We start from the raw sequence: 24,627 nt of genomic DNA, 5'->3' as shown, positions 1-24,627 counted from the left end.
CAATATGGGCTTGAGTATGAAGATCAAGAATATCAATCAATTCTGTTACTTGATGCCTATATCAGTTAATACTATATCGTTGTAACTTGCCTTGCTCAAAAGGTAGAGAAAGGTAGGTGGTTTAAATAGCCGTCATGTGATACATCTTGAGCCGGTTCGGCATTCGAACCCACATGCCGTCAGTTCCCGGTCAATGACCGATGGCGGCGTTGAATATGTCGGCCACGACCTCGGCCCGCTAACAACCGTACGCCGACTTCACGTACCTCATCATCCTTCGACTCCCCGAGCGGACAGTTGGTTCGTCAACCTACAATTCAACCACGATACCACGATGCTTCCGACCGCGAAACGAGTATTAGCAAAGCAGGCCACTGGCCTTATGGCCCGCGCCCACGCCTACAGCTTAAGCGCACAACGACAACGGCTGCTATCTACCCTGGCAGTTCTCGAACAGAAGGATGGACAGCTCAACCACAGCTCATTGAGCGCCTTTACGGCTGCGAAGAAGTTGGGTGGAACCGTACACGGCTTCATTGCAGGCAAGGATGTAAAGTCTGTGGCTGAAGAGATTGCCAAGGCTGAGGGCGTCGAAAAGATTATTGCTGTCGATAATGCTGCATATGAAAAGGTTAGTCGTACATCGACATCAAAACGCCAACCCAGCATTGACTTTAAGAAAGGGTTTGCCCGAAACCTATGCTCCTCTCTTGGTTGAGAACATCAAGAAGGGCGGTTATACACATGTCATTGCAGGCCACACCGCGTTCGGTAAGAACCTCATGCCTCGAGTTGCTGCGCTCCTCGATTCGCAGCAGATCTCCGATATCACGGCGATTGAGGGCGAGAACACTTTCGTCCGACCCATCTACGCTGGAAACGCAATCGCCACGGTTGAGTCGTCAGACTCTGTCAAGATCGTCACCATTCGAGGAACTGCTTTCGCTTCTGCTCCTCTCGAGGGAGGTTCCGCCACGGTTGAGGAGGGCGTTGACTCCAAGCCCGAATCACCTACCGAGTGGGTTTCAGAGGACTTGGCCAAGTCTGATCGCCCTGATCTTTCTACTGCTAGCCGTGTCGTTTCGGGTGGCCGTGGTCTCAAGTCCAAGGAGGACTTTGACAAGATCATGCTGCCTCTTGCTGACGCCCTCGGTGCCGCCGTTGGTGCGTCGCGTGCTGCCGTTGACAGCGGATATGCCGACAACAGTCTGCAGGTGGGTCAAACAGGAAAGGTGATTGCACCTGAGCTGTATATGGCTGTAGGTATCTCTGGTGCCATCCAGCATCTTGCGGGTATGAAGGACAGCAAAGTTATTGCCGCCATTAACAAGGATGCCGATGCCCCCATCTTCCAGGTAGCCGATGTTGGTCTGGTTGGTGATCTGTTTGAAAAGGTACCAGAGCTTACCGAGAAGGTCAAGAGCTCATAGGCTTCTATAATGTACATAGGTCTAGTAGTGTGAAGTACAAAATGATGTAATATACAAACAGTTAAACTTCCTTTCTTTCGCGCGTTAATCCAAGACAGCTAGCATGTCCTCTGTCGTCGTGAACTTTTCTCTCTCTTTCCCATTCTTTTGTCCACGCTCTCGCTCCGCGCGGTCAATTCTTCGCCAGTCGTCCCATGCAACAGCTCGACATGTCGTCGGTCCAGCGTCCTGTCGTAAACCCTCCCATCCAGTCACGCCGGATTGGTCTGGCTTGTTCAGAAAATGACCCCCTGAGAGCCAGTCGTGAACGATTGCGTCGCCTGTTGTAAAAGCATCCTGCATCGTCGATGCAATGACTCCAGTTGGACCGTTCTTGACCCAGCCGGCGCAGTAGACCCCAGGAACTCTTTCATTGTGGACACCTCCAGCATGAGTATCTGAAACCATCCTCGTCACTCTGCCAAGGCCATCATTGTCAACGATTCCTCGCCGTTCATCAAATTGGATACCAATCTCAGCAAAACCTGGCAAAGCGATTGACTTGTAACCCACGGAGCGGAAAACAACGTCAGATGGTAAGATGGTAGTTTTCCCTGTGGCTTTAACTGACGACTTCGGGTCAAAGGGCGACGCGAGTTCTGTGATGTCGAACTCGGTACTCGCTACTTTAGACGGATCATTCTGGTTACCGAGGAAATGTTTCGGAGAAAGACAACTATCGAGCGACCATGCCTTGGAAGCAACATCATGGGGGGTCGGTGAACCCTTGACTAGGACTTCCATGAGTCTCTTTGAGGCACGAGGTAAAGCCTTGATATTTTCGGGAATCAATGACCTGTTTAGGGGCAAGAACGCAACTTCTTTGAGATTCATCAATTCTCGTACCTCCTTGATGGTAAATGAAGCCTATGGGATTCATGTTAACATCGTCCATTAGCTTATCCTTGGTCAATACTCGTACCTGCATCGGTCCTCTTCTCCCAACTACATGGACTCTCTTTATCCGGCTTTTAGACAGAGTCTCTAGTGCCTTTTCTGTGATGTCTGTTTTTCTCAGAACGTCAACATCCTCCAAGAGCATTCTTGCGACATCAAGCGCGACATTTCCCTGGCCGATAACAACGGCCTCCTCGGCTTGTGTTAAGTCGATATTGAGGCTAGAAGATCCGGGCAAGCCATTATACCAGCCTACAGTGTCGCGTGCTGAGTAAATATTGCTCAAAGTTGACTCGCCAGGAATTCCCAATTTCTTGTCTTCAGATGCTCCGTATGCAAAAAGAACAGCATCATAGTGTTTCATCAAATTTTGCAACTCTATCGTGCAGTGCTCAGAAGAGTGACCAGGAAGTCCTATGGAGACGTTACCGATAAACGAGAAATTAGACTGTGAGGCGATCTCGTCAAATTTATCCTGGCAATTCTGTGTCGTTGTGTAAGTCACCGAGGCCGTATCGTATCTTCTGTAGGGTAGCCACCAACCTTGACCTCAGGATGGTCTGGAGCCACGCCATGGCGAACTAATCCGAAGGGGACTGGAAGACTCTCATACATGTCTACTTTTACTCCGGGCACTTTCCCCATCACTCGATAGGCGGTGTAAAATCCGGCTGGGCCAGAGCCTACCACGGCCATTCGGAATGGCGCATCCGGAGATCTCGGGCCATGTTGAACTGTCGAAGAGAAATACCGCTGGGAAGAGATAGAGCCCGAGACCAACCGGGATGGATAACGAAGCGCTTCGAGGCGACCAGAGCGCCGCGCTATTGACAAGACCATATTCCAAAGCGGATGTGATGAGATGGAAACATCAGGTCAAGGAAACACAAACCAATGAATGATTGAGAAGTGACTCTTTAACTCTACGTTAGTCATTTACTACTAACACCAAGACTGGATCCCGTCTATCTTTACTGAGCAAGCATTGGCCAGCCTTAGGTCCGACCCCCGAAGCGACAAGACAAGGTAAGACTGTTGCTGTGCCAACGCGGCCCGCCCCCGGCATTCCTTGATGTACACATTTCGTCAGAGACAGTGACCGATTGGGATGCATGCGATACGATATTGGGCGATTGTTCCCAACCCGGATCTGACTGAGACCCTTACTCTTCCTCTTTCTCTTACTTACTGTAAATATCTCGGGTAACAATCACATTCTTTTTGACGAACCCCGTCAATCGCAGTTAATCTGCGAAACACTGCATCGTCTTCATTCCAACAAGAAAAGAGCAATTGGATCAGCATTTTCATTCATTTCATTCCATCCCACTTGAATTAGCCTCAATTCAAGTCCGCGCAAACTTCGGCGCATCGCATTGCGACCACTCGCACCAATGCCTCCTTCGCAAGCGCCTTTCCTTTACAGCGCTGTGTCGAACGATTCACGCTTCCCAGAGCCCAAGTTTGATCCCAAGGCTGTCACAAGAGCAAGCTGGCAAGCTCCCACGCCGCGAAAGAAGCAGAATGGACCTCTTGTTTCATTCAACAGACATCCTGAGTGAGTGTGGACGTATGCCCCAAGACACCGTATACAATGCTGACCTGGCTTTCACTCAGTATGCACGAGGTTCTCACCTACAGAACCAACGAATATTCTTCTATGAGCCCTCGCAGCAAAAGTTTTATCAAATGGCTTCGATATGGACAGTCCGTGCTCCGTATACTGCAACTCGTTGCGGCTCTCGGTCTGCTAACTTTGATGATTCTCATCGACAAAGTCCCTACTATTGAGGGCTGGATCATGAGAATTACTGTAAGTACCTCTCTATCTACCCTTCAATTGGTCATCAACGTAACTAACATATGTGGGTAGCCTGGTGTCGTGGTTTTGCATTGTATCTATGGCATCTATCATCTATCTCATGACGCCGCAGCACGCTCGCCCGGCTCTTCCGCATCGTATCAGCTCTTTAGCGGTGTCACTGACCTTGGTGTTGTACCTCTGTACGCTTTTGGAGCCCTATCAGTGCGTACCAAGAGTGATGTATGGATCACCCGCCTCTCGGACCAAGCCCTCATGGATACTTTCAAGCCTGTACTCTTCTATACCTTTGCCGTGTCGGGTGGACTTCATCTCATCAGCCTGGCTATTGCAGGCTGGCTGGGCTTCATGTTCCGTAAGATCAGCTTGATGCCTCCTGACATGAACCCTCTTGAAAGCCATCTCACTGCTCGACCCAAGCACAAGAGGAACAAGTCATCCGTTATGACTGCCAGTACTACGGACACTGACCCCCGGATGTCTATGGCTACAACTGCCCGCCGAGAGTCTCTTGTTCCCCAGGAAGGCATTCACGACAACATTGAACCACCCCGTGCAATCCCCTTCACCCACACCCGCAATGGCTCCAGTACCACCGTCGGCACTAGAGACTCTCGAAGTAGATTCCCACCAAGCCCACAGCATCAGAGACCCCCTACAACTCCCCGTCGTGAGCGTAGAGATTCTGCGACATCAAGGGCCACAACCCGGACTTCTGCTACCCGTTCAGTCTACTACGATGCGTACAGTGAGATCCCTCTTGATGATCAGGCCGGCTCTCGTCCATCAAGCAGCTACAGATACAACCAGCCTCGCCCTGCCAAATTCACCGAAACCTGGAAACCTACGGACTCGCTCATTTCCCGAACAAACCAGCGCAACCGAGAAATTGAAGCAGCAAGGACGAGTGCGGCGAACCGGCAGAACAAGTCATATGAAGCCTTGGCTCAACGATACGTCCACGACGACTCCGACGAGGAATATGGTGATGAGAACAACCCGTCTTACGATCTGGGTGCTGATGACGACCTGCGACCTCACCCTCTCCGCTTGAACCCTCCCTCCGAGAAGCGAGAAAGTCCCTCACCCCCTCGAGCCAAGACACCCTACTTCCCCTTCAAGTTCAAAGATTCTTTGACGGATATCAGCTCAAACGCAAGACGCGTGAGCGCGAGCAGAGATATCGCTGATGAGAAACCAGCTTTTGCCCCACAGAATCGGCAGAGCTCTATCCAGCCTGAGGCTGCTTTCTATGCCAGATCATATGGCGAGCTCACAAGTGGTACTCCCCCTGTTATGATTGGCAACGACACTCGTAAAGTGTCGACTGGTAACGATTACAACCAGCACACCTCGACAGCATACGGGCGTCGTAATGTTAGTGGAAAGATGGCGGAGGAGGGACGCGCAGCGGGAAACAAGTTTTCGTTCCTTGATGGACGCAACCCCCTTGCGGAGAGGAGATGAGATTTTGGGTTTGCTTGTTTCATGAATGTATTTGTGAGTTCGATCAGGGTGCATGAATGTTGAATGGTTTCAATGGGACGGAATATACCAATAGGCAGGAACGGCGTGATATGGGACACTTGTAATGTAGTTTAGTTAATTCCGATGTTTTGATAATACAAAAGTCTTTAGTTTACGCGGCCAGTCTATCTCGTAATATTACTTTCCACTCATGTAAGCCTGCCAGGAGACCGAAGGACTCTGCATACTATCGCCTGCCCACCCCTTCGAATCCCACGCATCCAATTGACATAAGTGTCTCATTGTAGGACGACCATGAGGACAATTCCAAGGCTTGTCCAACTCCGCCATGTGTCGCACCAACGTCTCCATCTGCCCGTGTGTCAATGCTTTCCCAATCATGACACTACTTCGGCACGCTCTCGACGCGAACATTTTCCTGACCTTTGATGGACGAGGTATATGCTTTGACTCTGACGATTCTTCACCAAGTAACGCTATTAACTCCTCCAAGTCAGTGAGCGAGAAAGTCACCTCGCGACTCATGGGAAGCGCCAGCACTTCGCATCTTGAACCTACAGGCTCTTCTCCACTCATATCAACATGTACTTTGAAACCATTGGCTTCTATCGCAGGAATATTCTGCAATACGATTTCTTCCTCGAGAGCTGTCAACTCGAGCCTTTTCGGGTGGACTAGTCGTTGAGACTGTACAGTTTGAATCTCCTGCAGTCTTTCAAAGTTGTACTTCTCATCCGTTGCGTGTTGATCAATAATGAATAGCTCGTCATTATCAGCGGCCTCGAGTTCTTCACCTGATCTTGAACTCGCTGGACGGCTTGCAATGATAAAGCCCATGTTAAACTGGCCAGCTATTCTCATTCTCAAGAAGTCCTTACGAGCTATGGTGAGGGATAACTTGTCTTCCGCATTGGCAGCAGCAAGATCTGTGACCTCATCCTCACCAGCCCAATCATCTTGGTTCGAAGGAAGTCGACTTGCCCAAGATTTCATTTCGGCTCTTATAAGGCCCTCGCTCGTTCGTACAGATTGAAGAAGCTGGGCCGTAGCCTCCTTCTTTCGTACACCAGACTTTTGTTTCGGACTCTTACGATCAACGGAAGTAACTTCGCCCGGTACTGGGGAAGAAAGATTGTCCGGTGAAGCACTGGGTGCTTCTTGTTCTTCCGATACCTTACCAGCAGGCTGTGGTACGGCCAGCTCGGAAGCGCCGTCCCTAGCACTATCTGCATCGCCGGCAGAAACGTCGCTACCCAATTCTGCATCGCCCGATTCAGAGGCTATGGGGTCATCAGGCGCCTCGGCGTCGGGTTCTTTGCGCAAAGATTGACTCCCGTTTGTCGCGATAGCACCAGCAGTATATATTTGCGTGAGACGACTGCCAAAAGAGGGCTTCGAATCGTCGACCTCCATAGCATCGTCAGCAGTGACATCTGCTTCTTCATCTTCATCATCAGAGGAGTCTGCAACACTCTCCACTACCTCATCTCCTATCATGACAGTAGTTGTTTCTGGTATCGCCTTACCCCGTGAAGGTTTACTCGGAGTAACATATGCAACATCTTGTTGGCCTCGTCTCAGAGGCATTGTAGCAGGGATCTGTGGTTCCTCCTCAACCAAAGCTGAGGGGCTGATCGGTCCAGCAGATGAATTACTTTTCGTGTGAGAGTTTGCCCTGAGCTGCTTATTGAAATCCCGGACAGGCAGCGGCTTTGTAATATCATTCTCGTCTACTTCGGATGCAGGTGAAGGACTCCTAACAAACAGACTCGGTTCGCCTCGCTTGGTAGAAGATCTTGTTGATACAGAAGGAGCTGAAACTTCCGCATTTGGTACTTGGTGCTCTCGGCTCTCTGGTCGCCGAGTCGCCCCTCTTTCGACCCATCCGCTGATCAAGTTTTGACTGCTGAGGTTTCTCTCCAATGCTCTTGAGCTGCCGACCCTTCTAGCAGAACCACCAGATGATAGCCTTGACACTGGTGTCTTCTCGCTGCTGTCCCCGTCGTCTGATTCAGGGCCCGGGGAGGAACCACTAATGGGCTTCCTAGGAGTGATATGGGGTTTGAATGGTGTGTTGATATTTGCTTGGCTCTCAGTGCGGTTCTTAAAAGGCATAAGCTGAGATGTCGGGACTGCATAGTCTTGTGAATCGAAAAGATTTGTGAGCGAAGTACGCAGGTTGTCGAGGAGTTGGTTTTGATCATGTAACAGAATGCTTCTCTTATCGGGACTAACATTGACATCGTACATGTGTGTATCGAGTTGAATATCAGCCAAAATGAAGGGCGTTTGCGCATTGTTATAAGACTTGTACACTTCGTTAAATGCTTTCGCAAATTGAGGCAGACCACAGGGCCTACCATTCACGAAGAACATTTGGCGATCTGGAGTTTGGCGCCCGTCTCCATGAGAAGGTCTTGAGACATGGCCTACAATACGGACTTCTTTAGATGTAGTTTTATGGGGAGAGTCGACTTGTAGGGCCGGATTGACAGTAGACGGTTGCATCTCGAGGCATAGATCGAGTGGCACGAGGACCGTCATCGTCTTTGCTCCGAAAATATTGATTATGTTCTCCCTTGTTGTAGGGTTGCCCTTGGTTGAAAACATGTGTATTCTCTTTCCCTTCGTAGGCTGCTGAGATACGGAGAACTTCAAATTGGTCTGGATGCAGGCATATTGACCAAGGAGGGCGATCACCTTGTTCCATTCTCGCTTGATGTTGCGTTCAAGTTCACGACGACGGACGGGCAAATTGTGAAACAGACGCTCAACGGAGACGGTGGTGCCTTTTGAGGCTGCAACAACAGCTGTTCCGCTTAGCTTTCCAGAGGTCTCGAAGCTGAGCTTGGTCCCCTTAGGAGCCTCGCCTTGCTGACAAGTCGTGATGCTAACGGTAGATAGGGCGCACAACGAAGCTAGAGCTTCGCCACGGAATCCAAAAGTTTCCAACGTGGCTATATCGGAGTACGATGAGAGTTTTGACGTATGGTGCTTGAGAGCCACTGAAGGATAGTTGTCAGGGGCAATACCGGACCCATTGTCAGCTATCTCGATGAGATCAAGTCCCTGATTTTTGAAGCGAACATCTAGATGAAAAAATGTTAGCACATGTTCGATGTTAGTCGCTTATCATGAGTCGATCCTGCCAAGTAATCATGTTCCTACCTATGCTTGTTGCACCAGCATCGATGCTGTTCTCGACTAATTCTTTGACAACAGAGCAAAGGTCAACGATAACCTGTCCTGACTGTATTTGATGAACCTGGCCAAGTTAATCATGAGTTCAATATAGGTTTGCTGGGGATAGTTACTGTGCGTCCATCAATCTGTTTTATTGTGGCCATTTCTAAGCATCCACTCTTAGAACCGTGAACATGTAAGGAAAAGACAAGTGATCGATAGTATCGAACTCAGTTGAATAGTGATCCCATTACAATTTAGAGGCTGAAAGAGGACAAATAGACCTCTGCATCAGACTCTGATGATTCGTAGCCGAATCATGGAGAGCGATCTGTGATGACTAGTTGTCTACTTCTTTACTGTTCAACGTGAACTATTATCGATGTCGGCGCGCAGCAGTAACTAACTACAGGGCTTCCATCCGATTGGGGCAATGCAACTATCAGATATTCTTGTAGTGGGGCCTGCATACTAAGGTAAAGTACCCCCAGCCATGTATAAATCCAATATGGCAAACACATTACCACAGGAGCCTGGGTGGCATAAAAACCAAATCTGTAAGCAGTTAACATTATGCCACAGCTATTAATCGTTCGATGATACGGTAATTGATGTTTTGGACCGGTCACGCGAAATGTCTTGGGAATAGAATGTCGTTCACATCTCGTCATTTGGCGTAGAGGGAGACGAATGGAGGATAAGTGGTAGATCATCAGCTGCGATGGATTGGAAGGTGTGGCCTATGGGAGCAGCTGCTGATGTAGCGTGCCTGCGTTGGACGGTATCACTGCATGAAAGAAACACAAGGTCGATAAACCTGGACCAGGTGAGAGGTACCCAGTCACAGTGGCATTGAGGTACGGATACTTCCAATATCTCTAACAGACATGGAACGGGATCTCCGTTGCTGGATCTCTGAACGATTGATCTTCAATATCACCTAATCAAGTGTGTGTAAAACGAAGTGAAATGCAGATGGGTGCTGTCAGGAGCCAGCATTTACTTGACGAAAACACCAGGACTTAGACCCAGCCACCAATAGAGCCCAACGGATCCATACTACTACTATATCGCAAAGGCACTCTAGCTACTTTAGCCGCGACTCCACAGATAACAGCGCCGATTCTTGATGATAGGTTCGATACACAACATATATCAAGAGTTTAGCTCTGTTTTCCAAGCTTTGGTTCTCAAGTCCAAGGAAGCTATCACCAGGCCAAGACGGAAGACACGCCTGAAAGGCGCGCTACTCATGCCCTAACAGGGAACTAGGAAGGGAGAGGCGTCGACACCTCAGTAGTGCTAGACTGCTACAGTGGGCAAGGCGTGAACTGTCGTGCTTTTGAAGTGACGCAGTTGGTACTTATGTTTAATTGCGGCTTAAAAAGTGGTGATGGTGGCTGCTGAAGCCTTACACCTAAGCACCCAGTACAGTAGGTTCATGACGTCTTACGAGACTCCCGTGCGAATTAAATGGTCGGCTGTAATTGAAAAGAGGCACTCCAACTTATACGTACACAGTCAAGGTGATTGATTGATTGCAGACGAAAACAATCATCTAAAAAGTTATCTGCGAAGCTGCGCTGAAATTAATTACAGTACTATACAGCTGCAGGACATCCCTGCAACGTCGGACGAAAGACCAAGTAAATAGACTAGGTATGTATGATGCGTGATGACAGATTAGTCTAGCTGGTGATTGTTGGGGTTTCTTCCCTGTAACTTTGGATATCCAATTCGATTATTGGACACTGATCAAGTTAGGACGGGATTCTCCAACTCCAAGACTGGAAGTATGGATGTGGCGCTTATCTGAAGCCAACCGCCAGCCTACCAGCTTCCAGCGTCCAGCGGGCTACCAGCTTCATTACCAGCCCCATGGAAGAGTGCGAAGAAAAAAAAAGGGGAGCCCGGTACAGCGCTAAAAGTGGTCCCGACTCGGCTGACAAGTGGGAGAAGCCATCGACATCCAATTTCCCACCCACATTCGTTGAATTCAAAGCCACCTAGGGACCGACGGACGGGACTGGGGGAGTCGTATCGACATGCCGCATACATAATTTGTCGTTGCGAATATCGTCTTTGGTCTTGGCTTCTCTACTACCTAGTTACTATCACGGTCACTGTCACTCTCGTTCGTTGCTTCTTAGTGTCGTTCGTTCAAACGCTCACTCGCACGCCGAGGTGCGCCTCCGACGTATCCCAGCCGTCGAAAAAAACTACAGTACAACCCCCGGTTGCATCCATCTCCATATTGTCGCAAACGGGTCGGCTCTACTCTTGCTACCGCCCGAGAAGCTTTCAATTGCATTGCGTTGCGTTGCGCTGCTCTGCGCTGCTTCTTCGACAACCCTACCTAGCTAAATCATATCCCTGCTGGCATGTTCCGAAGCTGTTCCAGCGCAGGCTAGTAGTATCACAGACGTTCTTGACCTCAAATCTTAGCTTCGACTTCATTCTCTTCTGTGATTTGACCTCGTCTTCTCGACTTCGTTGTCTAAATTGAAGATCGCACCGACCCCAACTTGATCTCGACAACGATAATCTTGCTTTTCGAACTCATCCACGTCTCCCTTGGTATAGGCTCGCGGCGAGTCTGAACGTGCCTTCTAGATGAAGAGGCGCTCGTCCGGATCATCCGATGATGGTGACGAATCCTCACTCGAGTCTGATATTCCCGACTCCGATCCTAGGTTGAGGACGCGCACATCGCCCGCACGAATTCGACGACCCAGCAGCCTCAATTGGAAGCCCACGAATGACCACAATGGTAGAAACAACCAGACTCGAGAGGATATTCAAACAGCGACAACTTTGAAACCGACTTCTCTTGCGGCACCGTCAACCCCCGACATGGCTCTCGCCAGGACACCAACACAGTCTCCGTCCCCGAACCGACGCACGAGTCGTCCACGCTTCTCTATTATCGTCCTGCTTGTTTCCGCGTTGGGAATCGCGCTTCTTATGGGCATTCTGCGGTCACTTGTAACCAGCCAACAAGATCCAAAGGGGTGCCGTATGTCCTACATGCGTCCTTCATACGTGCGCTACACCGAGTTCGATACCGAGCATACTAGATTTGCAACCAAATACTCGTTATATCTCTACCGCGAGCAAGGGATCGAACCGGCAGACAAGGTTTGTATCATCATTTTCCAGATTCTGATATGGGCGTTGAATTGCTAAACTCGTATATGATAGCTCCTCGGGATTCCTGTACTTTTTATCCCTGGCAACGCAGGAAGCTATAAGCAGGTCCGTCCTATTGCTGCAGAAGCAGCCAATTACTTCCACAACAATCTCCAGCATGATCATGGCGCTCTCGATGCTGGCGTCCGGAGTCTCGACTTCTTCACCGTCGATTTCAACGAAGATATAACGGCATTTCACGGCCAGACTCTACTCGACCAAGCCGAATACCTTAACGAAGCTGTTCGCTACATTCTTTCGCTCTATTCCGACCCTCAGCGCGTTGCACGAGAAGACAAGCTACCGGATCCCACGTCAGTCATTGTTCTGGGCCATTCCATGGGCGGTGTTGTTGCGAGAGCCATGCTTGTTCAGCCCAATTACCAGACAAACTCAATCAACACCATCATTACCATGTCAGCACCGCATGCTCGCCCTCCTGTCACTTTTGATGGACAGATAGTCCAGATTTACGACGAGATCAATGATTATTGGCGCCAGGCGTACTCACAAAAATGGGCCAATAACAATCCTTTGTGGCATGTTACCTTGGTTTCAATCGCAGGCGGTGGACTGGACACGATTGTTCCGTCTGATTATGCAAGCCTCGAGTCTCTGGTCCCTCCAACACACGGCTTCACCGTCTTCTCGACCGGTATCCCAACAGTTTGGACAAGCATGGATCACCAGGCTATCCTTTGGTGCGATCAGTTTCGAAAAGTAATCACGAAAACACTCTATGACATTGTTGATGTTCATCGTGCATCGCAGACCAAACCACGGGCCGAACGAATGAAGACTTTCAAGAAGCGATTTCTGACAGGAATGGAGCCAACAATGGAGAAGGATTTAGCCCTGAAAGAAGCAACGACCCTGCTCACGCTTAGTGATGATTCCGAGTCTATTCTTCCAGCTGGACAGAGGCTTGTCCTCCGTCAGACTGGCAAGCAGTCAAAGCCTCAAGCTCATCTACTTCCCATCCCACCACAGGTTTCACCTGAGTCCAGACGTTTTACCGTTCTAACCGATGCTGCTCTGGACGACGCTGGTGAAAACGGCAAGGTGGAGGTCCTTTTTTGCAGTGTGTACCCCTTCCAATCTGGACAGGCCACCTCGCTTTACCCTTTCCAAATTGATCTCTCTGGAGACGGCAGTGGTTCGACAAGGCTTGCTTGTAAGAATGCAGCCTCTGATCGTATCTTACTTCCTGCGTCGACATCATCGTCCCGATATCCATTTTACCTCGATCGAGAGCGAGAAATCATTCCATTTTCTTATCTTCAGTACGATCTTGGACAGCTCTCCGACCATCAATTCGTGGCCATTGTGGAAAAGCCTGCACCAAACTCTCCCAGCTTCCTGGTAGCAGAATTCAGTGACCAGTCTACTTATTCAAGGAAGGAGACTGCTGGTCTTATGAAGCTGCTTTTTTCTGGCCTTTCCGTGGAACTCCCCCCTGGTCGCCCAATGAGTGTGGAAGTCAACATTCCCTCGCTGCAATCAGCTCTTCTTGCATACAAGCTCGAGATTGTGAATCCTCAGTGCCAAGCCGACGAGACTCTCTTCAGCCCCTTGGTTCGACAATATCTCGATCAACCATACGAGTCCAAATATTTTGTTAATGCAACCTCTGCCGATATTAGTCTCCATGGTGTCGCCCCCTACCTGCCGCCTACTTTGGGTGACGCCGAGAAGGGCCTCACTTTTCAGTTTTGGACTGATCCGTCTTGCGACTCCAACCTTCTTATCACGATTAAGCCGGACTTCTGGGGTAGTCTCGGCAAGCTGTACATGAGATATCGAACTGTCTTTGCTGCTTTCCCCATGTTGACTGTCGCGCTTGTTTTGCGCAAACAGTTCCGTGTCTATGACAGTTCGGGGGTCTTCATCTCATTCTCGCAGAGCTTAGACCTGTGTTTGCGACAATCGATACCATTGCTTCTCGTGTCGCTGACGCTCCTTTCGGTATCATTGGAAGGCGTGCCAGCTTCCTGGCTCAGCAGATTTCTGAATCAGGCCCATACAGATCCTTTGAGCGTTGACTTTCATCGCCACGACATGCTCATTGGGACGGATGACCCCTTTTTCTGGTTTCTCGTACCCCTAATCGGTGTTGTTTGCGTCGGGGTTTGCGCCGTGGTCCACTACATGACCAAAGCCCTCACACATATTCTCGGTCTTGTTTATTGGGCAGTAACCTCACTTGCTCTGTCAGGATCAACAGAAGATGAGAGGATAGTGGGCTCGCCTGCATTTGTTCCATCAACCCCTAAGAGGCGCATGATTACAACAGCCATCCTCTTGTTCCTTGTGTGGACGTTTATTCCTTATCAATTTGCTTATTTGGTAGCGTGCCTGGTGCAGCTCTTCACGGTAATCCGAGCTCTACGCATCAATATCACCGCCCCTTCCGACGCCAACTCGAACTACTACCACTATGCGCATTCTATTCTACTTCTAATGCTCTGGATTCTTCCCATCAACCTCCCCATTTTGGCAGTCTGGATCCGGAACTTGGCTGTACATTGGCTCACACCATTCTCATCACATCATAATGTTCTGTCAATAATGCCTTTCATTCTGCTTGTAGAGAACTTGACAACAGGGAAAATGGTGCCTCGGGTGAGCCGGGTCTTGGGCTATGTCACGAGCCTGCTTCTGTTCGCTACTGCTCTCTACGCCGCCATGTATGGCATTTCTCATGCGTATATGCTTCACTATCTGGTGAACATCATTGCCGCTTGGCTGGTTGTGTTGCATTCTACCAACGACCCCTTTTCCTTGAGTGGACTAGGTGCGATATTTGACAGTAGTACAGATGAGGACCGGAAGAAGACAAAGGCTTCCATATGAGGGAGTCACATTCAGAATCGTGGCACAAATACCATGTTATCATCTTCATTCACTTTTCTGGCCGTCTCTTTACACTTCACACGACAGTGCACGATTATCTGGCGAGCAAAGACTTGATTTTCTACTTTGCAGCGATTATTTTCTCGACTTTCAGCGCGAGGTTGCCCAGTAATACCTATTTACTTTTGCATGGCTCTGGAACCAACGTCTTTCAACACTCTAATCCGGAACACATTGTTCGTCTTTTTACGGCGCCAGTCCACGACTTTAGCATTTTCTTGGCGTTTTATGGGCAGAAGGCATGATGAGGCAATCCTGAAAGAGCATGGCTTCATCTGTATAGAATTCAACTACTTATTTTCCAGGCTGGACTTGGTCATTCTCAGCAATGGCATACGGCTGAAGATGAATCATGTCGCGCTTTGTTATTTTTGGCGCTTATGCAATCAGCTTTGGATATGGAACGAGAGATGGATGGCAAACATTAATTGCATATAATCACAAATTAGACCTTCTTTATGATAATTCTTGAAACTTAATGGCTGTGCCCTGTTTAATCAAGCGTTAGCTTGTATCTGTCTATGATCTCAAATCTAAGTTGAAGCAGTTCAAAATCTATATACCGAACGCCATCACATGAGGCCAGTACCCTGCCCATCGGAGTAAAGGCCAGAGCACGTCTCAGGTACGGGCTAATTCTTCAGTGCCAGTACCTGCATGCTCTTAATCCTCCTCTTCACCTTTATCCATCGCTCTCAAATGCTTCGCGTGTCGGTGACGAATCGCCCACAGAGTGATGGCTGTCCCAGCGCAACATGATAGTAATGTGGCCCAATAGGCGGAACGATAGCACTCCAGGCCCTCCAAGCAGGAGCGCTCGCCATTTTCACCGACCACGCTATGTGCGTCGTAGATTCTACCATATAATATGTTGAAGATATTGGATGAGAAAACAGGAGCCATGGTCAGGAAGCCCCAGTTCTGGCTCAATCCGTGTACACCAAACGTTTCGGCGACGAGAGAAGGAGATACTCCAAACAGAAAACCATAAGCCAAACCCGACGGGCCCGAGACGAGCCCAAGCCAGTGTGGGTTTTCGACGTTCAATGCGCATACTTGAGCGAAGATGAAGATGGCGCATGCAGCAACCAGACACCAGAGCCTGCTAGCGTGGAGTTTGTTCACCAGAAAATCGGAACCGACACCTGGAAAGACTGTGAGAAGTTGATATAGCGAGCAGATATTATTATGACTTACCACTTGACAATCTCCCAAGGAAGCTGCAGATAGACAGGGTTGAAACATGCATCTGCTGCCGGTGAACGAGAGAATCGTCGGTGACATTCTTGTCATAGTGTTTCCAAAGAGCTTTGGCATCGTTTCCGATGTTGCTTTAGATATTGTCAGCTGAGTGCTCCCCAAACCTAGGTCACGGGTTTATCATACTTGATGGTCATGAGACCAACGCCGGCCAAAATACCCATGATGATGAAGAGGTGCCAAAAGCTGATGCTGCGCAAGAGGGCGAGACCTCGAATGTCTACATGGTGATATCCATCGCTATTAATATTACTATTTCCAAGAAGGGGTTGTTCGGCTCGTGATGAGGGACGAGAAATCAGGGGCGACGTCTCGCCAACCTCGAGGTCCTCAGGATTCTCGGGGGCGACCACAAGGCCGATATCAGGCGCAAATGGAATTCCAGGAGAGACCGTCGGATCCGGGGCGGTGGTGGATGAGGATGGTACAGCGGGTGCGTACGAGCCCGTACTGGTACGGGAGCTATTACTACTGGAATTAGTTAACATACCGGGTTCATTGTCCACTACTCTCGAGTGGAAAGGCTTCGGCTCCTCTGAAGAGCCAGGTCGGAATTGTTGAGAAGCTGATGATGGAATGCTCTGCGTGTCGTCCGATGCGGGTACGGCCTCATACTCGGGTTGGTCGTGGTAAACTTTGAGGAAGAAGAAGCTGCCAAAGGTGAGGCCAAAGGTGCCCCAAGCAAGAAGCTCAAGGAACGCGCTGGGATCGCCAGGGAAGAAGACAGCACCCAGGAGAGAGAAGAAGAAGGCACTCAGACCGAAGGCAGCCAAAGGGAATGCCGTGGCCGTTCCGCGGTTCTTGGGCCAGTTGAGAGCAGACGTCTTGACAGCAGCAGCGAATGCCATACAGCCGCCCAAGCCGGTCATGTAGGAGAAGACACACATAAGCAATACTGAGCCAGAGCCACGATGATAGGCTTGGTGAAGCGGGAAATAGCCAAAGAGCATGAGGACAGCACCAGCAAGAACAGCAGGTCGCGGGCCCTTATGATCGACGAATGCACCTATAGGCATACCCAAAGTATACATGCCCAGGTTACCAGATAGTCCGATCAAGTTGCTCTCGGTAGATGACAACTTCAATCGTTCCGCGAATTGCGGAGACCAAGCCGAGTAAACATACTAATTGACGTTAGAATAACTATGATGGAGATATATCATGAATAAAGACCGACATTGGTACCGCAAGCCAACGACATGACGGTCGCAGCGATACTCGCGATAATTCGCGCCTGAAACAGGCGTTTTTGCTGGTCTTGATGCATTGTGACTCTCGATGACCAAGCAGTGAGAAGGGAATCAAAAAGAAACTGAATAAAGTATCAAGAGGGGAGGATACGGTTCTATGAGGATGAAGTTAACATTTAGCTAGTGAGGAAGTGCTGACGCAATAGGACAAGATTGACAACGGCCTAAGGAGATACCGCAGATAAGTTGATAAAGAAGATAGGATAGACTAGAAGATGGAGGATAGGTGATACTGGTTTACACGTGGCGGCAGTCGAGACGGAACATGAACAAAGGGGACAGGATATGATAGACGAGATAGACGGATAATGATACCGAGGGTGGACTACCTATCGGATAGGAAATGACTAGAGACTAGGGGATCTCGTGGAGGTTGATAGTCATGAACTCGCCCTGAACAACCACGCATGAGACAAGCCGAACGCGGAGATAGTCCCGAGACTGCTGTACTGTAGGTACTAGTCTGTCCTTGTGACCAAGCACAGGCGTTACAGAATAGACGGTAGACACTGTCGGCAGGGGTTAGTGCTACCGGTATTGCAGTACAGTGACAGTCGGTTCAATTGGATATCAGGTATTTTACTCCGTACCTACTGCGCCACCTTTCCAGCCACTCTACATCCCTCCGCTCTTCGGGCGGTTTCTGTTGGCGACGTAATCTCACGTGGCCAGGCTTGATCGTCAGTAGCCTCAACTTTCCATCTTCAATCAACCGCCAGTAGGATATCCATCCAACTATCTGTCAATCTACCAAGGCACGGCGCTGCCAGCCAGTTCTCGAATTGGCAAAAACTTGAACCTGCGCTGGATTACGCAGCGAGATATCCATAATATCGCAACCAACCCGATAGAACACAACGCGAACAATCTCGGTAACGCGCTGTCGCAATGGGTGCTCTTTTATCTTTGCCGCTTCTCGCGGTGCCAAGCGTCGGTACTGTATGTTAGCGACTCTTACCTACAGATCTGCTGTCAACTAACATTGATTCTCTCTTCAGATTGTGTCCTTCGCTGCTAGTTGCTGTGGTGCTGCGACCTGCTCCATGGTCTGCAGTGCCTGTGGCAAATGCGGCAATAGTGTCGCAACCCGTATCGCATACGCCCTTCTCCTCCTCGTAAACTCGATTATCGCCTGGATAATGCTCACGCCCTGGGCAATAAAGAAACTCCAGAAACTTACTCTCGATTATGTTACGATCAATTGCCCAACTGGCGAATGTCATGGCTGGTTCGCTGTCCACCGTATCAACTTCGCGCTCGGTCTCTTTCATCTCATCCTCGCTGGCTTGCTGTTCGGTGTCGCAACCTCAAAGAATCCTCGTGCTTCCATCCAGAATGGCTACTGGGGCCCCAAGATCATCGCCTGGCTCGCCTTTGTTGTTCTTTCGTTCCTGATTCCCGACGAATTCTTCCTGTTCTGGGGCAACTACGTCGCATTCGCTGCGGCTATGCTGTTCCTCCTGCTCGGCCTTATACTGCTTGTTGATCTTGCTCATAATTGGGCTGAGTACTGTCTCGCCCAGATCGAAGACACGGATTCGAGAGTTTGGCGATTCGTCTTGATCGGTTCCACTCTGGGCATGTACATCGGCTCGCTTGCCATGACCATTGTGCAGTACATCTTCTTTGCTCGCGGCTCGTGTTCGATGAACCAGGCTGTAATCACCATCAACCTCATCTTCTGGCTTGGGATCTCTGTCATCTCTGTCAATCCTACGGTCCAAGAGTTCAATCCCAAAGCAGGACTTGCTCAGGCCGCTATGGTGGCTGTCTACTGCACATATTTGACCATGTCCGCCGTGTCTATGGAGCCTGACAGCAAGTGTAACCCTCTTATCATGGGTCAAGGAACACGAACGACATCCATTGTTATTGGTGCCATCGTTACCCTTCTCACAATTGCATACACCACCACCCGAGCTGCCACCCAGAGTCTTGGTCTCGGCAACTCCAACGGTATTCAGCTACCAGAGGATGACGAGCATGGATTGGTAACTCAGCAGCCAAGTGCTCGTCGTGAAATGCGAGCAGAGGCCTTACGCCGAGCTGTTGAGGAGGGTAGTTTGCCCGCTGATGCCCTGTTGACTGACGATGAAAGTGAAGCCGGCGACGCTCCCGCAGGAGATGACGAGCGCAACAGAACCCAATATAGCTATACTGTCTTCCACATCATCTTCTTTTTGGCAACAGCCTGGGTAGCAACCTTGCTCACCATGAACTTCGACGAATCCACCAAGGATGGCGACTTTGCAACCGTTGGACGTACCTACGCAGCAAGTTGGGTTAAGATTGTTAGTGCCTGGGTCTGCTACGGCATGTATACATGGACATTGGTAGCACCTGTTGTCCTTCCCGACCGCTTTGACTTTTCTTAAACTTGCATCTGCATTTGGGAGTTTCTTTTTGAGGGAGCGTTGAATATACCTGTTATCCGGACCGTTAGTTGGTAGTTACTCGCTTACAATTTGAATAAATACAACTGTTCTAGAAACTGGTTACTGTATCTGTGATGTTCCAAACGGGCAACGCCTTGGTGTTTGCTCAAGTGAACAAGACTGGCTTATGTGTTTTGGTACGGTGCTACATCCCACGATCAAAAAGTCGAGCGAGAGTCGAGGGACGGTTATATGCTTGCAACTTGGGGTATCAAGTTAAGACAAGGATTTGAGCATGAATGAGCGTCTGTTGTGACGGACATATATCTTTGAATCTGAATCTTTCCGTATATTCGAGTTTGTCTCAAACCTATTGCAGGTGCCCAAGTAAACAATTCCAACTCCAGAATTCCTTCCCTCCAACTCCAGCGTAAGCTCATGATAAGGACCTTTTCTCTTTTCTGTTCTTCCCCTTAATAGCATCGCATCTTTGGCGATATACATGTTGGCAAGCCTCTCCTTTTCACCACCCTGGCTAAGGTTTAAAAACCACGACTTGCCCAACATTGAAATGGTATCCTGCAAAGTATCGAGTTCGCTCATAAAATCAAAATGTTCTCAAAGTTCATCGGCATGTTGAACCTCTGCTTGTAGCTGACTCTAACTCGTTGAGTTTTCGTCACTTATTGAAAGACAAGAGGGGTCTCTCCGAGCTCCTTAGCCGCACCCGCTGCGTGGAAGCCATCCATAGTGACAGTTACGGCACCAGCTTGAACCAACTGCGAAGATTGTTAGCTTTTTCTTTCTCGTAACATAGAATTTCAGTACTTACAGCGCGCGAGAGATCCTCAATCAGGTCGTTCGGGTCCTCAATACCAACACAAAGTCGAATGATATCCTCGGGCATTTGTCGCTCGGCTCTTGTCTTGGCATCAATACTGGCATGGCTCATCTGGCAAGGCATGCTAATTAAACTGTTGACACAGCCGAAGCTCACACTGATAGCCCATAGACGAGCAGCCTCGACGATACGCTCAGAAACAGCAGGATCGCCGGTCTCGAAAGACAGGACAGCACCAGCACCACGAGCCATAGACCAGTGGAGGTCGTATTGAGGGTGAGATTTGAGACCTGGGTAGCGAACACGGAAACCACGAGACTCAAGGAACTCTGCAATGGCTTGAGCGTTGGATTGTTGCTTCTCCATTCGGATGGCGAGAGTCTTGACGCCACGCATGAGAAGGAACGAGTCGTTGGGAGACAGACCGCAACCAGTAGAGTTGATAACAAAGAACAGCTTATCTCCAATCTGAGTGTCGTTCACCGCAATGACACCAGCCATGATGTCGTGGTGACCCGACAGGTACTTGGTTCCGGACTCGTAAACGATGTCGCAGCCCACATCCAGAGGATTGAAAAGCATTGGCGAGAGCATTGTGTTGTCGACGACTACCAGAGCCTTGGGATTGACCTCATGAGCTAGGCGGGCAATGCCAGGAATATCAACGACCTTGATCAAGGGATTGGTAGGGGTCTCAAGCAGCACCATGGCAGTCTTCTCCGAGAGGCGTGCCCGCACGCTATCAGTAGTCGTGGTGTCGACGTGGTGAACGATAATGCCTTGGTTAGCGGCCAGATAAGTGAGGAGCCGATGGCTGCCACCGTAAAGATCATCGCCAGTGATGACCTCGTCACCGGGTCTGAGCAAACGAGTGATGACATCGAGAGAACCCATTCCCGAGCTGACGGCCAACGCTCGCTGGGCGTTCATAATCTTGGCAATGTGTCGTTCAAGATGTGTTCGGGTTGGGTTGCCGGAGCGTGTATAATCATATTCTTGCTGGCCACCGCTGGCCGATGTCTGTTTAAAGGTGGCAGATTGGTAAATAGGAACGCTGGAGGCGCCATATTGATCTTTGCTGTCTGTGTACACAAGCTCGGTGGCGAGAGCATAGCGCCTGCGACCATTGCGCGGGCTCGATGGAGCAGGAGAGGGAGGAAGGTCGTGTCCCTCGTTATCGACTCGCTTCAATGGGTCGGCGGACTTGCCGGACTCGGTAGGCGAAGGAGCGGACATTTTTGATTCTGTAGAAAATTGGGTGTTGTAACGGTATGAAGTCGTATAGTGGGAGCGATGGCGGCAGCTGTCTTAGAGCGAGGAGAGGACAGCGCTAGGCAATGATTCGACACCAGAGTATGTAAGACGAAACCCAATGTCGAATTGAAGAAGAGAGGTTTGAGGAACGAAGAATTGAGGTTTAAGGTAAAAGTATAAAGGGAGATGCCGAGTTAGGTAAATAGGTAGAGAGAGAGGTAGACTCCTTGGTAGTTTGAAGGAGGACGGTCGTTCGGGAGTCGGGGAGTCACTCCCGCTGTCGGCGGTCTGGGGGAATGTTCTAATTTTTTTGCCCTGCACGATCTCCCCGCAAATGGAGTGGATTGGCCTGTAGTCTACGTATGGAGAGCTTTATTGCAGGGCGTTTACATTACTACAGTGCAGCCACGTACCTAAAGTTGCAAGAGACTCGAGGCCTGAGCCATTGATTTCCAGTGCTTAAAGCCTCTGAAGAGCCGCAACAGCTCAATAGAGAACCGCAGTCTCATGGGTCCAGCCCACCGCTTCTGAATCGTCCGACCGATAAACGGAGGGCTTCTGATATCAGAATACCTGTTTGGTTACGGATTGCGCACTTATCTCGAGGTAGCACGCTATTAGTCCCCCAGAAAGTATGGTGGGGTTGTGAAATGACGTGATCAAACACTATCATGGCCCATCGAGTCCTGTGCGTTACGCGTGGGGACGCACGCTGGGAGACACTGTGTACGGGACACCCGGAGGTCGGTACCGGACCCCGGCATGCTTTATGTCGTTATAGCTCGCCAACTTCAAACCTGAATGGTGGACAAGTTCACATTTGCGGAGAAATGTCACGGTGCGAGCGTTACGGTATAGGTAATAAAGTCACAAGAGACATTGCGGTGCAGCTGATTGGTGCTTTACTGATAAGATGAAATCCAGGGTTGAGTGTTTCTATTCTGCAACATTGGCTGCTGGTGGCAACCTATATACACACAGAGTCCGTTCGCTAATCCTGCTCCTCCGCAATTAACTCCTCAACACCGCTCGATTGTCTGATCGATTGTAGCTTGATGTTTCCACCCTCGCGGCCGAGGAAGTCGTCAGACCTGATCCCACGGAACTGTCTTGGGTCCACGGTTGACATGGCCTGCCCACTCTCGCGATGCTGGCGCATGTATTCTCGGACAGGTACCATGGCCGCGTCTCGGCATGCCTCTTTAATGTCACTACCTGAAAGTCCAGCAGTGATTCTTGAAACGTAGTCCAGGTTGAAATGCTCAGGATCCGTCTTGGTATCTTGCAAGACAAGCTGCAAGATTCTTCGTCGCTGCTCAGTTCCTGGCAATGTGACGGGGAACTTTTTGGGCATTCTACGGAGAATAGCCTCGTCGATATCGTTGATGCGGTTGGTTGCGCCCAGCACCATGATGCGAGCAGGCATTCCTGACGAGTTTGAAGATGTCAGACCATCCCAGAGAGTCATGAACCTGCCGATTATTAGAACAGATCGACAAATGTCTACTGCAGTACCAAACTTACTCAGCTTTAACCATGCCACTGGCCTCGTGCTCGCCACTCCTTCGAGTACCAAGCACAGCATCAATTTCGTCGATAAAGATAATTGCGGGTTGCATTTTTCGAGCGAGCGAAAAGACGGCCCGTACAATTTTGTTCGAGTCGCCGTACCACTTTTCAGTCAAAGTCGAAATATGTAGGTTGATGAAAGAAGCACCACTTTCATGGGCAACAGCTTTTGCAAGCATAGTCTTTCCGCAACCTGGAGGTCCGTACAGAAGAACACCGGAGGGAGCAGACAGTAGTGGTGCGGCGTGAGAGTAAAGGTGTGGCATCGTTAGAGGATAGATGATGGATTCTTTTAGTTCTTCGATGATTGTGTCCAGACCGCCAATATCTGTCGCTGTTAGTAGCTAACCGCCATATGCAACATGCCCGGCATGCACAGTTACTTACCATCAAATCCAACAGATATATCTTCGGGCGGTACCATCTCAAGTGCAACTAGATTTTCGTATTCATTCAGGACCAAGTCCTCAGGCCGAGGTCCTCCTCTCTTGGAGTCACTGTCGTCACCATAATCAAGTCCATCTCTCTTATTCTTGTTCATTCGCTCCAAATGCGCTTTCGCCTGGCGTCTAGCTTGCTCGTGTTTTTCTTTATCGGGGTCGGCGATGTTGCTGAGTATGGGATTCAAGAAATTTCTAGCGACGTAGAGCCCAGCAGTCATCTAATCATGATATTAGTGCCACCTCCCAGACAATACATCATACTTTACGGAGTTTGTACTAACCATGCCCGCGAAGAGCAGGACGTCCATAGCGACATCGCCGAGCTTGCGTCGTTCCCCCATGCCGAGGACCCAGCGCAGCCAAGGGGCTGACTCGGATGGCATGAGATAACGGAACGAGAGGGGATGAAGATGGCGACAATTGCCAGTAGATAATCAAACTAGGTGTGTCGTTATCTTCCTGCGATCATGACATTTCTGACTTTGCCAGTTGCCGCTTGGGAGGCAGAAAAAAATGTTGGGGTCGGCGAAAGTGAGAAAGGTGGTATGAAGAATAAAAGATCGATATGCGCGATCCGGTAAACCTAACTCTACGCTGGCACATGTCCGGGGCGACAAGATCTCAGCAGAGCGGGCGGTAAGTGGGTGGCGGGCGGTTAGCCGCTACTGTGCCTT

General features: G+C 49.7%; 9 protein-coding genes across 9 annotated transcripts; 4 read left to right on the top strand and 5 right to left on the bottom strand.

Moving 5' to 3' along the window:
• Positions 1-382: 382 nt before the first annotated feature.
• Positions 383-1,430, top strand: B0J16DRAFT_258503 (uncharacterized protein; the record flags this gene model as incomplete). Its single annotated transcript, XM_046123188.1, has 2 exons — positions 383-631; positions 684-1,430. The coding sequence occupies 2 exons, from the start codon at positions 383-385 to the stop codon at positions 1,428-1,430; spliced, it is 996 nt and encodes a 331-aa protein (XP_045990273.1).
• Positions 1,431-1,472: 42 nt separating this feature from the next.
• On the bottom strand, positions 1,473-3,290 carry B0J16DRAFT_42606 (uncharacterized protein). Its single transcript, XM_046133840.1, has 3 exons — positions 2,910-3,290; positions 2,392-2,850; positions 1,473-2,336 (listed from the first exon to the last, which is right to left on the bottom strand). The coding sequence occupies exons 1-3, from the start codon at positions 3,204-3,206 to the stop codon at positions 1,515-1,517; spliced, it is 1,578 nt and encodes a 525-aa protein (XP_045990272.1). The 5' UTR covers positions 3,207-3,290; the 3' UTR covers positions 1,473-1,514.
• Positions 3,291-3,491: 201 nt separating this feature from the next.
• B0J16DRAFT_367691 (uncharacterized protein) lies at positions 3,492-5,819 on the top strand. Its single transcript, XM_046130148.1, has 3 exons — positions 3,492-3,924; positions 3,984-4,179; positions 4,240-5,819. The coding sequence occupies exons 1-3, from the start codon at positions 3,761-3,763 to the stop codon at positions 5,653-5,655; spliced, it is 1,776 nt and encodes a 591-aa protein (XP_045990271.1). The 5' UTR covers positions 3,492-3,760; the 3' UTR covers positions 5,656-5,819.
• Positions 5,755-9,119, bottom strand: B0J16DRAFT_42617 (uncharacterized protein). Its single transcript, XM_046133841.1, has 3 exons — positions 8,991-9,119; positions 8,845-8,941; positions 5,755-8,765 (listed from the first exon to the last, which is right to left on the bottom strand). Exons 1-3 carry the CDS (start codon positions 9,021-9,023, stop codon positions 5,854-5,856), a joined length of 3,042 nt encoding a protein of 1,013 aa, XP_045990270.1. The 5' UTR covers positions 9,024-9,119; the 3' UTR covers positions 5,755-5,853.
• Positions 9,120-11,321: 2,202 nt separating this feature from the next.
• Positions 11,322-14,996, top strand: B0J16DRAFT_42592 (PGAP1-like protein-domain-containing protein). The gene is made up of 2 exons (XM_046133839.1): positions 11,322-11,997; positions 12,061-14,996. Exons 1-2 carry the CDS (start codon positions 11,473-11,475, stop codon positions 14,899-14,901), a joined length of 3,366 nt encoding a protein of 1,121 aa, XP_045990269.1. The 5' UTR covers positions 11,322-11,472; the 3' UTR covers positions 14,902-14,996.
• Positions 14,997-15,624: 628 nt separating this feature from the next.
• On the bottom strand, positions 15,625-17,488 carry B0J16DRAFT_379078 (major facilitator superfamily domain-containing protein; the record flags this gene model as incomplete). The annotated part of the gene is made up of 4 exons (XM_046130971.1): positions 15,625-16,106; positions 16,159-16,292; positions 16,348-17,345; positions 17,399-17,488. The coding sequence occupies 4 exons, from the start codon at positions 17,486-17,488 to the stop codon at positions 15,625-15,627; spliced, it is 1,704 nt and encodes a 567-aa protein (XP_045990268.1).
• Positions 17,489-18,173: 685 nt separating this feature from the next.
• On the top strand, positions 18,174-19,961 carry B0J16DRAFT_280408 (serine incorporator/TMS membrane protein). The gene is made up of 2 exons (XM_046123901.1): positions 18,174-18,410; positions 18,470-19,961. The coding sequence occupies exons 1-2, from the start codon at positions 18,360-18,362 to the stop codon at positions 19,844-19,846; spliced, it is 1,428 nt and encodes a 475-aa protein (XP_045990267.1). The 5' UTR covers positions 18,174-18,359; the 3' UTR covers positions 19,847-19,961.
• Positions 19,962-20,407: 446 nt separating this feature from the next.
• On the bottom strand, positions 20,408-22,184 carry B0J16DRAFT_42557 (Cys/Met metabolism PLP-dependent enzyme-domain-containing protein). Its single transcript, XM_046133838.1, has 2 exons — positions 20,679-22,184; positions 20,408-20,625 (listed from the first exon to the last, which is right to left on the bottom strand). The coding sequence occupies exons 1-2, from the start codon at positions 21,921-21,923 to the stop codon at positions 20,530-20,532; spliced, it is 1,341 nt and encodes a 446-aa protein (XP_045990266.1). The 5' UTR covers positions 21,924-22,184; the 3' UTR covers positions 20,408-20,529.
• A 649-nt stretch (positions 22,185-22,833) lies between these two features.
• On the bottom strand, positions 22,834-24,560 carry B0J16DRAFT_330744 (P-loop containing nucleoside triphosphate hydrolase protein). The gene is made up of 4 exons (XM_046126504.1): positions 24,235-24,560; positions 23,898-24,171; positions 23,466-23,838; positions 22,834-23,413 (listed from the first exon to the last, which is right to left on the bottom strand). The coding sequence occupies exons 1-4, from the start codon at positions 24,334-24,336 to the stop codon at positions 22,933-22,935; spliced, it is 1,230 nt and encodes a 409-aa protein (XP_045990265.1). The 5' UTR covers positions 24,337-24,560; the 3' UTR covers positions 22,834-22,932.
• Positions 24,561-24,627: the final 67 nt, after the last annotated feature.

This window comes from Fusarium flagelliforme (assembly GCF_020744385.1).
Source record: "Fusarium flagelliforme strain FIESC 12 MPI-CAGE-AA-0113 chromosome Unknown B0J16scaffold_1, whole genome shotgun sequence".
NCBI lineage: Eukaryota > Fungi > Ascomycota > Sordariomycetes > Hypocreales > Nectriaceae > Fusarium > Fusarium flagelliforme.
This window is presented reverse-complemented; position numbering and strand designations above follow the sequence as displayed.

What these genes read in the sequence shown, in the direction of transcription:
- B0J16DRAFT_42606 (XM_046133840.1), bottom strand. Translation starts at nt 3,206, where the DNA reads ATGGTCTTGTCAATAGCGCGGCGCTCTGGTCGCCTCGAAGCGCTTCGT. An exon ending in CAGACCATCCTGAGGTCAAG is followed by an intron (nt 2,851 to 2,909) that starts GTTGGTGGCTAC and finishes ACAACGACACAG; the next exon opens with AATTGCCAGGATAAATTTGA. An exon ending in GGAGAAGAGGACCGATGCAG is followed by an intron (nt 2,337 to 2,391) that starts GTACGAGTATTG and finishes TGAATCCCATAG; the next exon opens with GCTTCATTTACCATCAAGGA.
- B0J16DRAFT_367691 (XM_046130148.1), top strand. Translation starts at nt 3,761, where the DNA reads ATGCCTCCTTCGCAAGCGCCTTTCCTTTACAGCGCTGTGTCGAACGAT. An exon ending in TCATTCAACAGACATCCTGA is followed by an intron (nt 3,925 to 3,983) that starts GTGAGTGTGGAC and finishes GCTTTCACTCAG; the next exon opens with TATGCACGAGGTTCTCACCT. An exon ending in GCTGGATCATGAGAATTACT is followed by an intron (nt 4,180 to 4,239) that starts GTAAGTACCTCT and finishes ATATGTGGGTAG; the next exon opens with CCTGGTGTCGTGGTTTTGCA.
- B0J16DRAFT_42617 (XM_046133841.1), bottom strand. Translation starts at nt 9,023, where the DNA reads ATGGCCACAATAAAACAGATTGATGGACGCACA. An exon ending in AACAGATTGATGGACGCACA is followed by an intron (nt 8,942 to 8,990) that starts GTAACTATCCCC and finishes TAACTTGGCCAG; the next exon opens with GTTCATCAAATACAGTCAGG. An exon ending in TGCTGGTGCAACAAGCATAG is followed by an intron (nt 8,766 to 8,844) that starts GTAGGAACATGA and finishes TTTTTCATCTAG; the next exon opens with ATGTTCGCTTCAAAAATCAG.
- B0J16DRAFT_42592 (XM_046133839.1), top strand. Translation starts at nt 11,473, where the DNA reads ATGAAGAGGCGCTCGTCCGGATCATCCGATGATGGTGACGAATCCTCA. An exon ending in GGATCGAACCGGCAGACAAG is followed by an intron (nt 11,998 to 12,060) that starts GTTTGTATCATC and finishes CGTATATGATAG; the next exon opens with CTCCTCGGGATTCCTGTACT.
- B0J16DRAFT_280408 (XM_046123901.1), top strand. Translation starts at nt 18,360, where the DNA reads ATGGGTGCTCTTTTATCTTTGCCGCTTCTCGCGGTGCCAAGCGTCGGT. An exon ending in CGGTGCCAAGCGTCGGTACT is followed by an intron (nt 18,411 to 18,469) that starts GTATGTTAGCGA and finishes TTCTCTCTTCAG; the next exon opens with ATTGTGTCCTTCGCTGCTAG.
- B0J16DRAFT_42557 (XM_046133838.1), bottom strand. Translation starts at nt 21,923, where the DNA reads ATGTCCGCTCCTTCGCCTACCGAGTCCGGCAAGTCCGCCGACCCATTG. An exon ending in TTGAGGATCTCTCGCGCGCT is followed by an intron (nt 20,626 to 20,678) that starts GTAAGTACTGAA and finishes CAATCTTCGCAG; the next exon opens with TTGGTTCAAGCTGGTGCCGT.
- B0J16DRAFT_330744 (XM_046126504.1), bottom strand. Translation starts at nt 24,336, where the DNA reads ATGCCATCCGAGTCAGCCCCTTGGCTGCGCTGGGTCCTCGGCATGGGG. An exon ending in TCCTGCTCTTCGCGGGCATG is followed by an intron (nt 24,172 to 24,234) that starts GTTAGTACAAAC and finishes TATCATGATTAG; the next exon opens with ATGACTGCTGGGCTCTACGT. An exon ending in TATATCTGTTGGATTTGATG is followed by an intron (nt 23,839 to 23,897) that starts GTAAGTAACTGT and finishes TAACAGCGACAG; the next exon opens with ATATTGGCGGTCTGGACACA.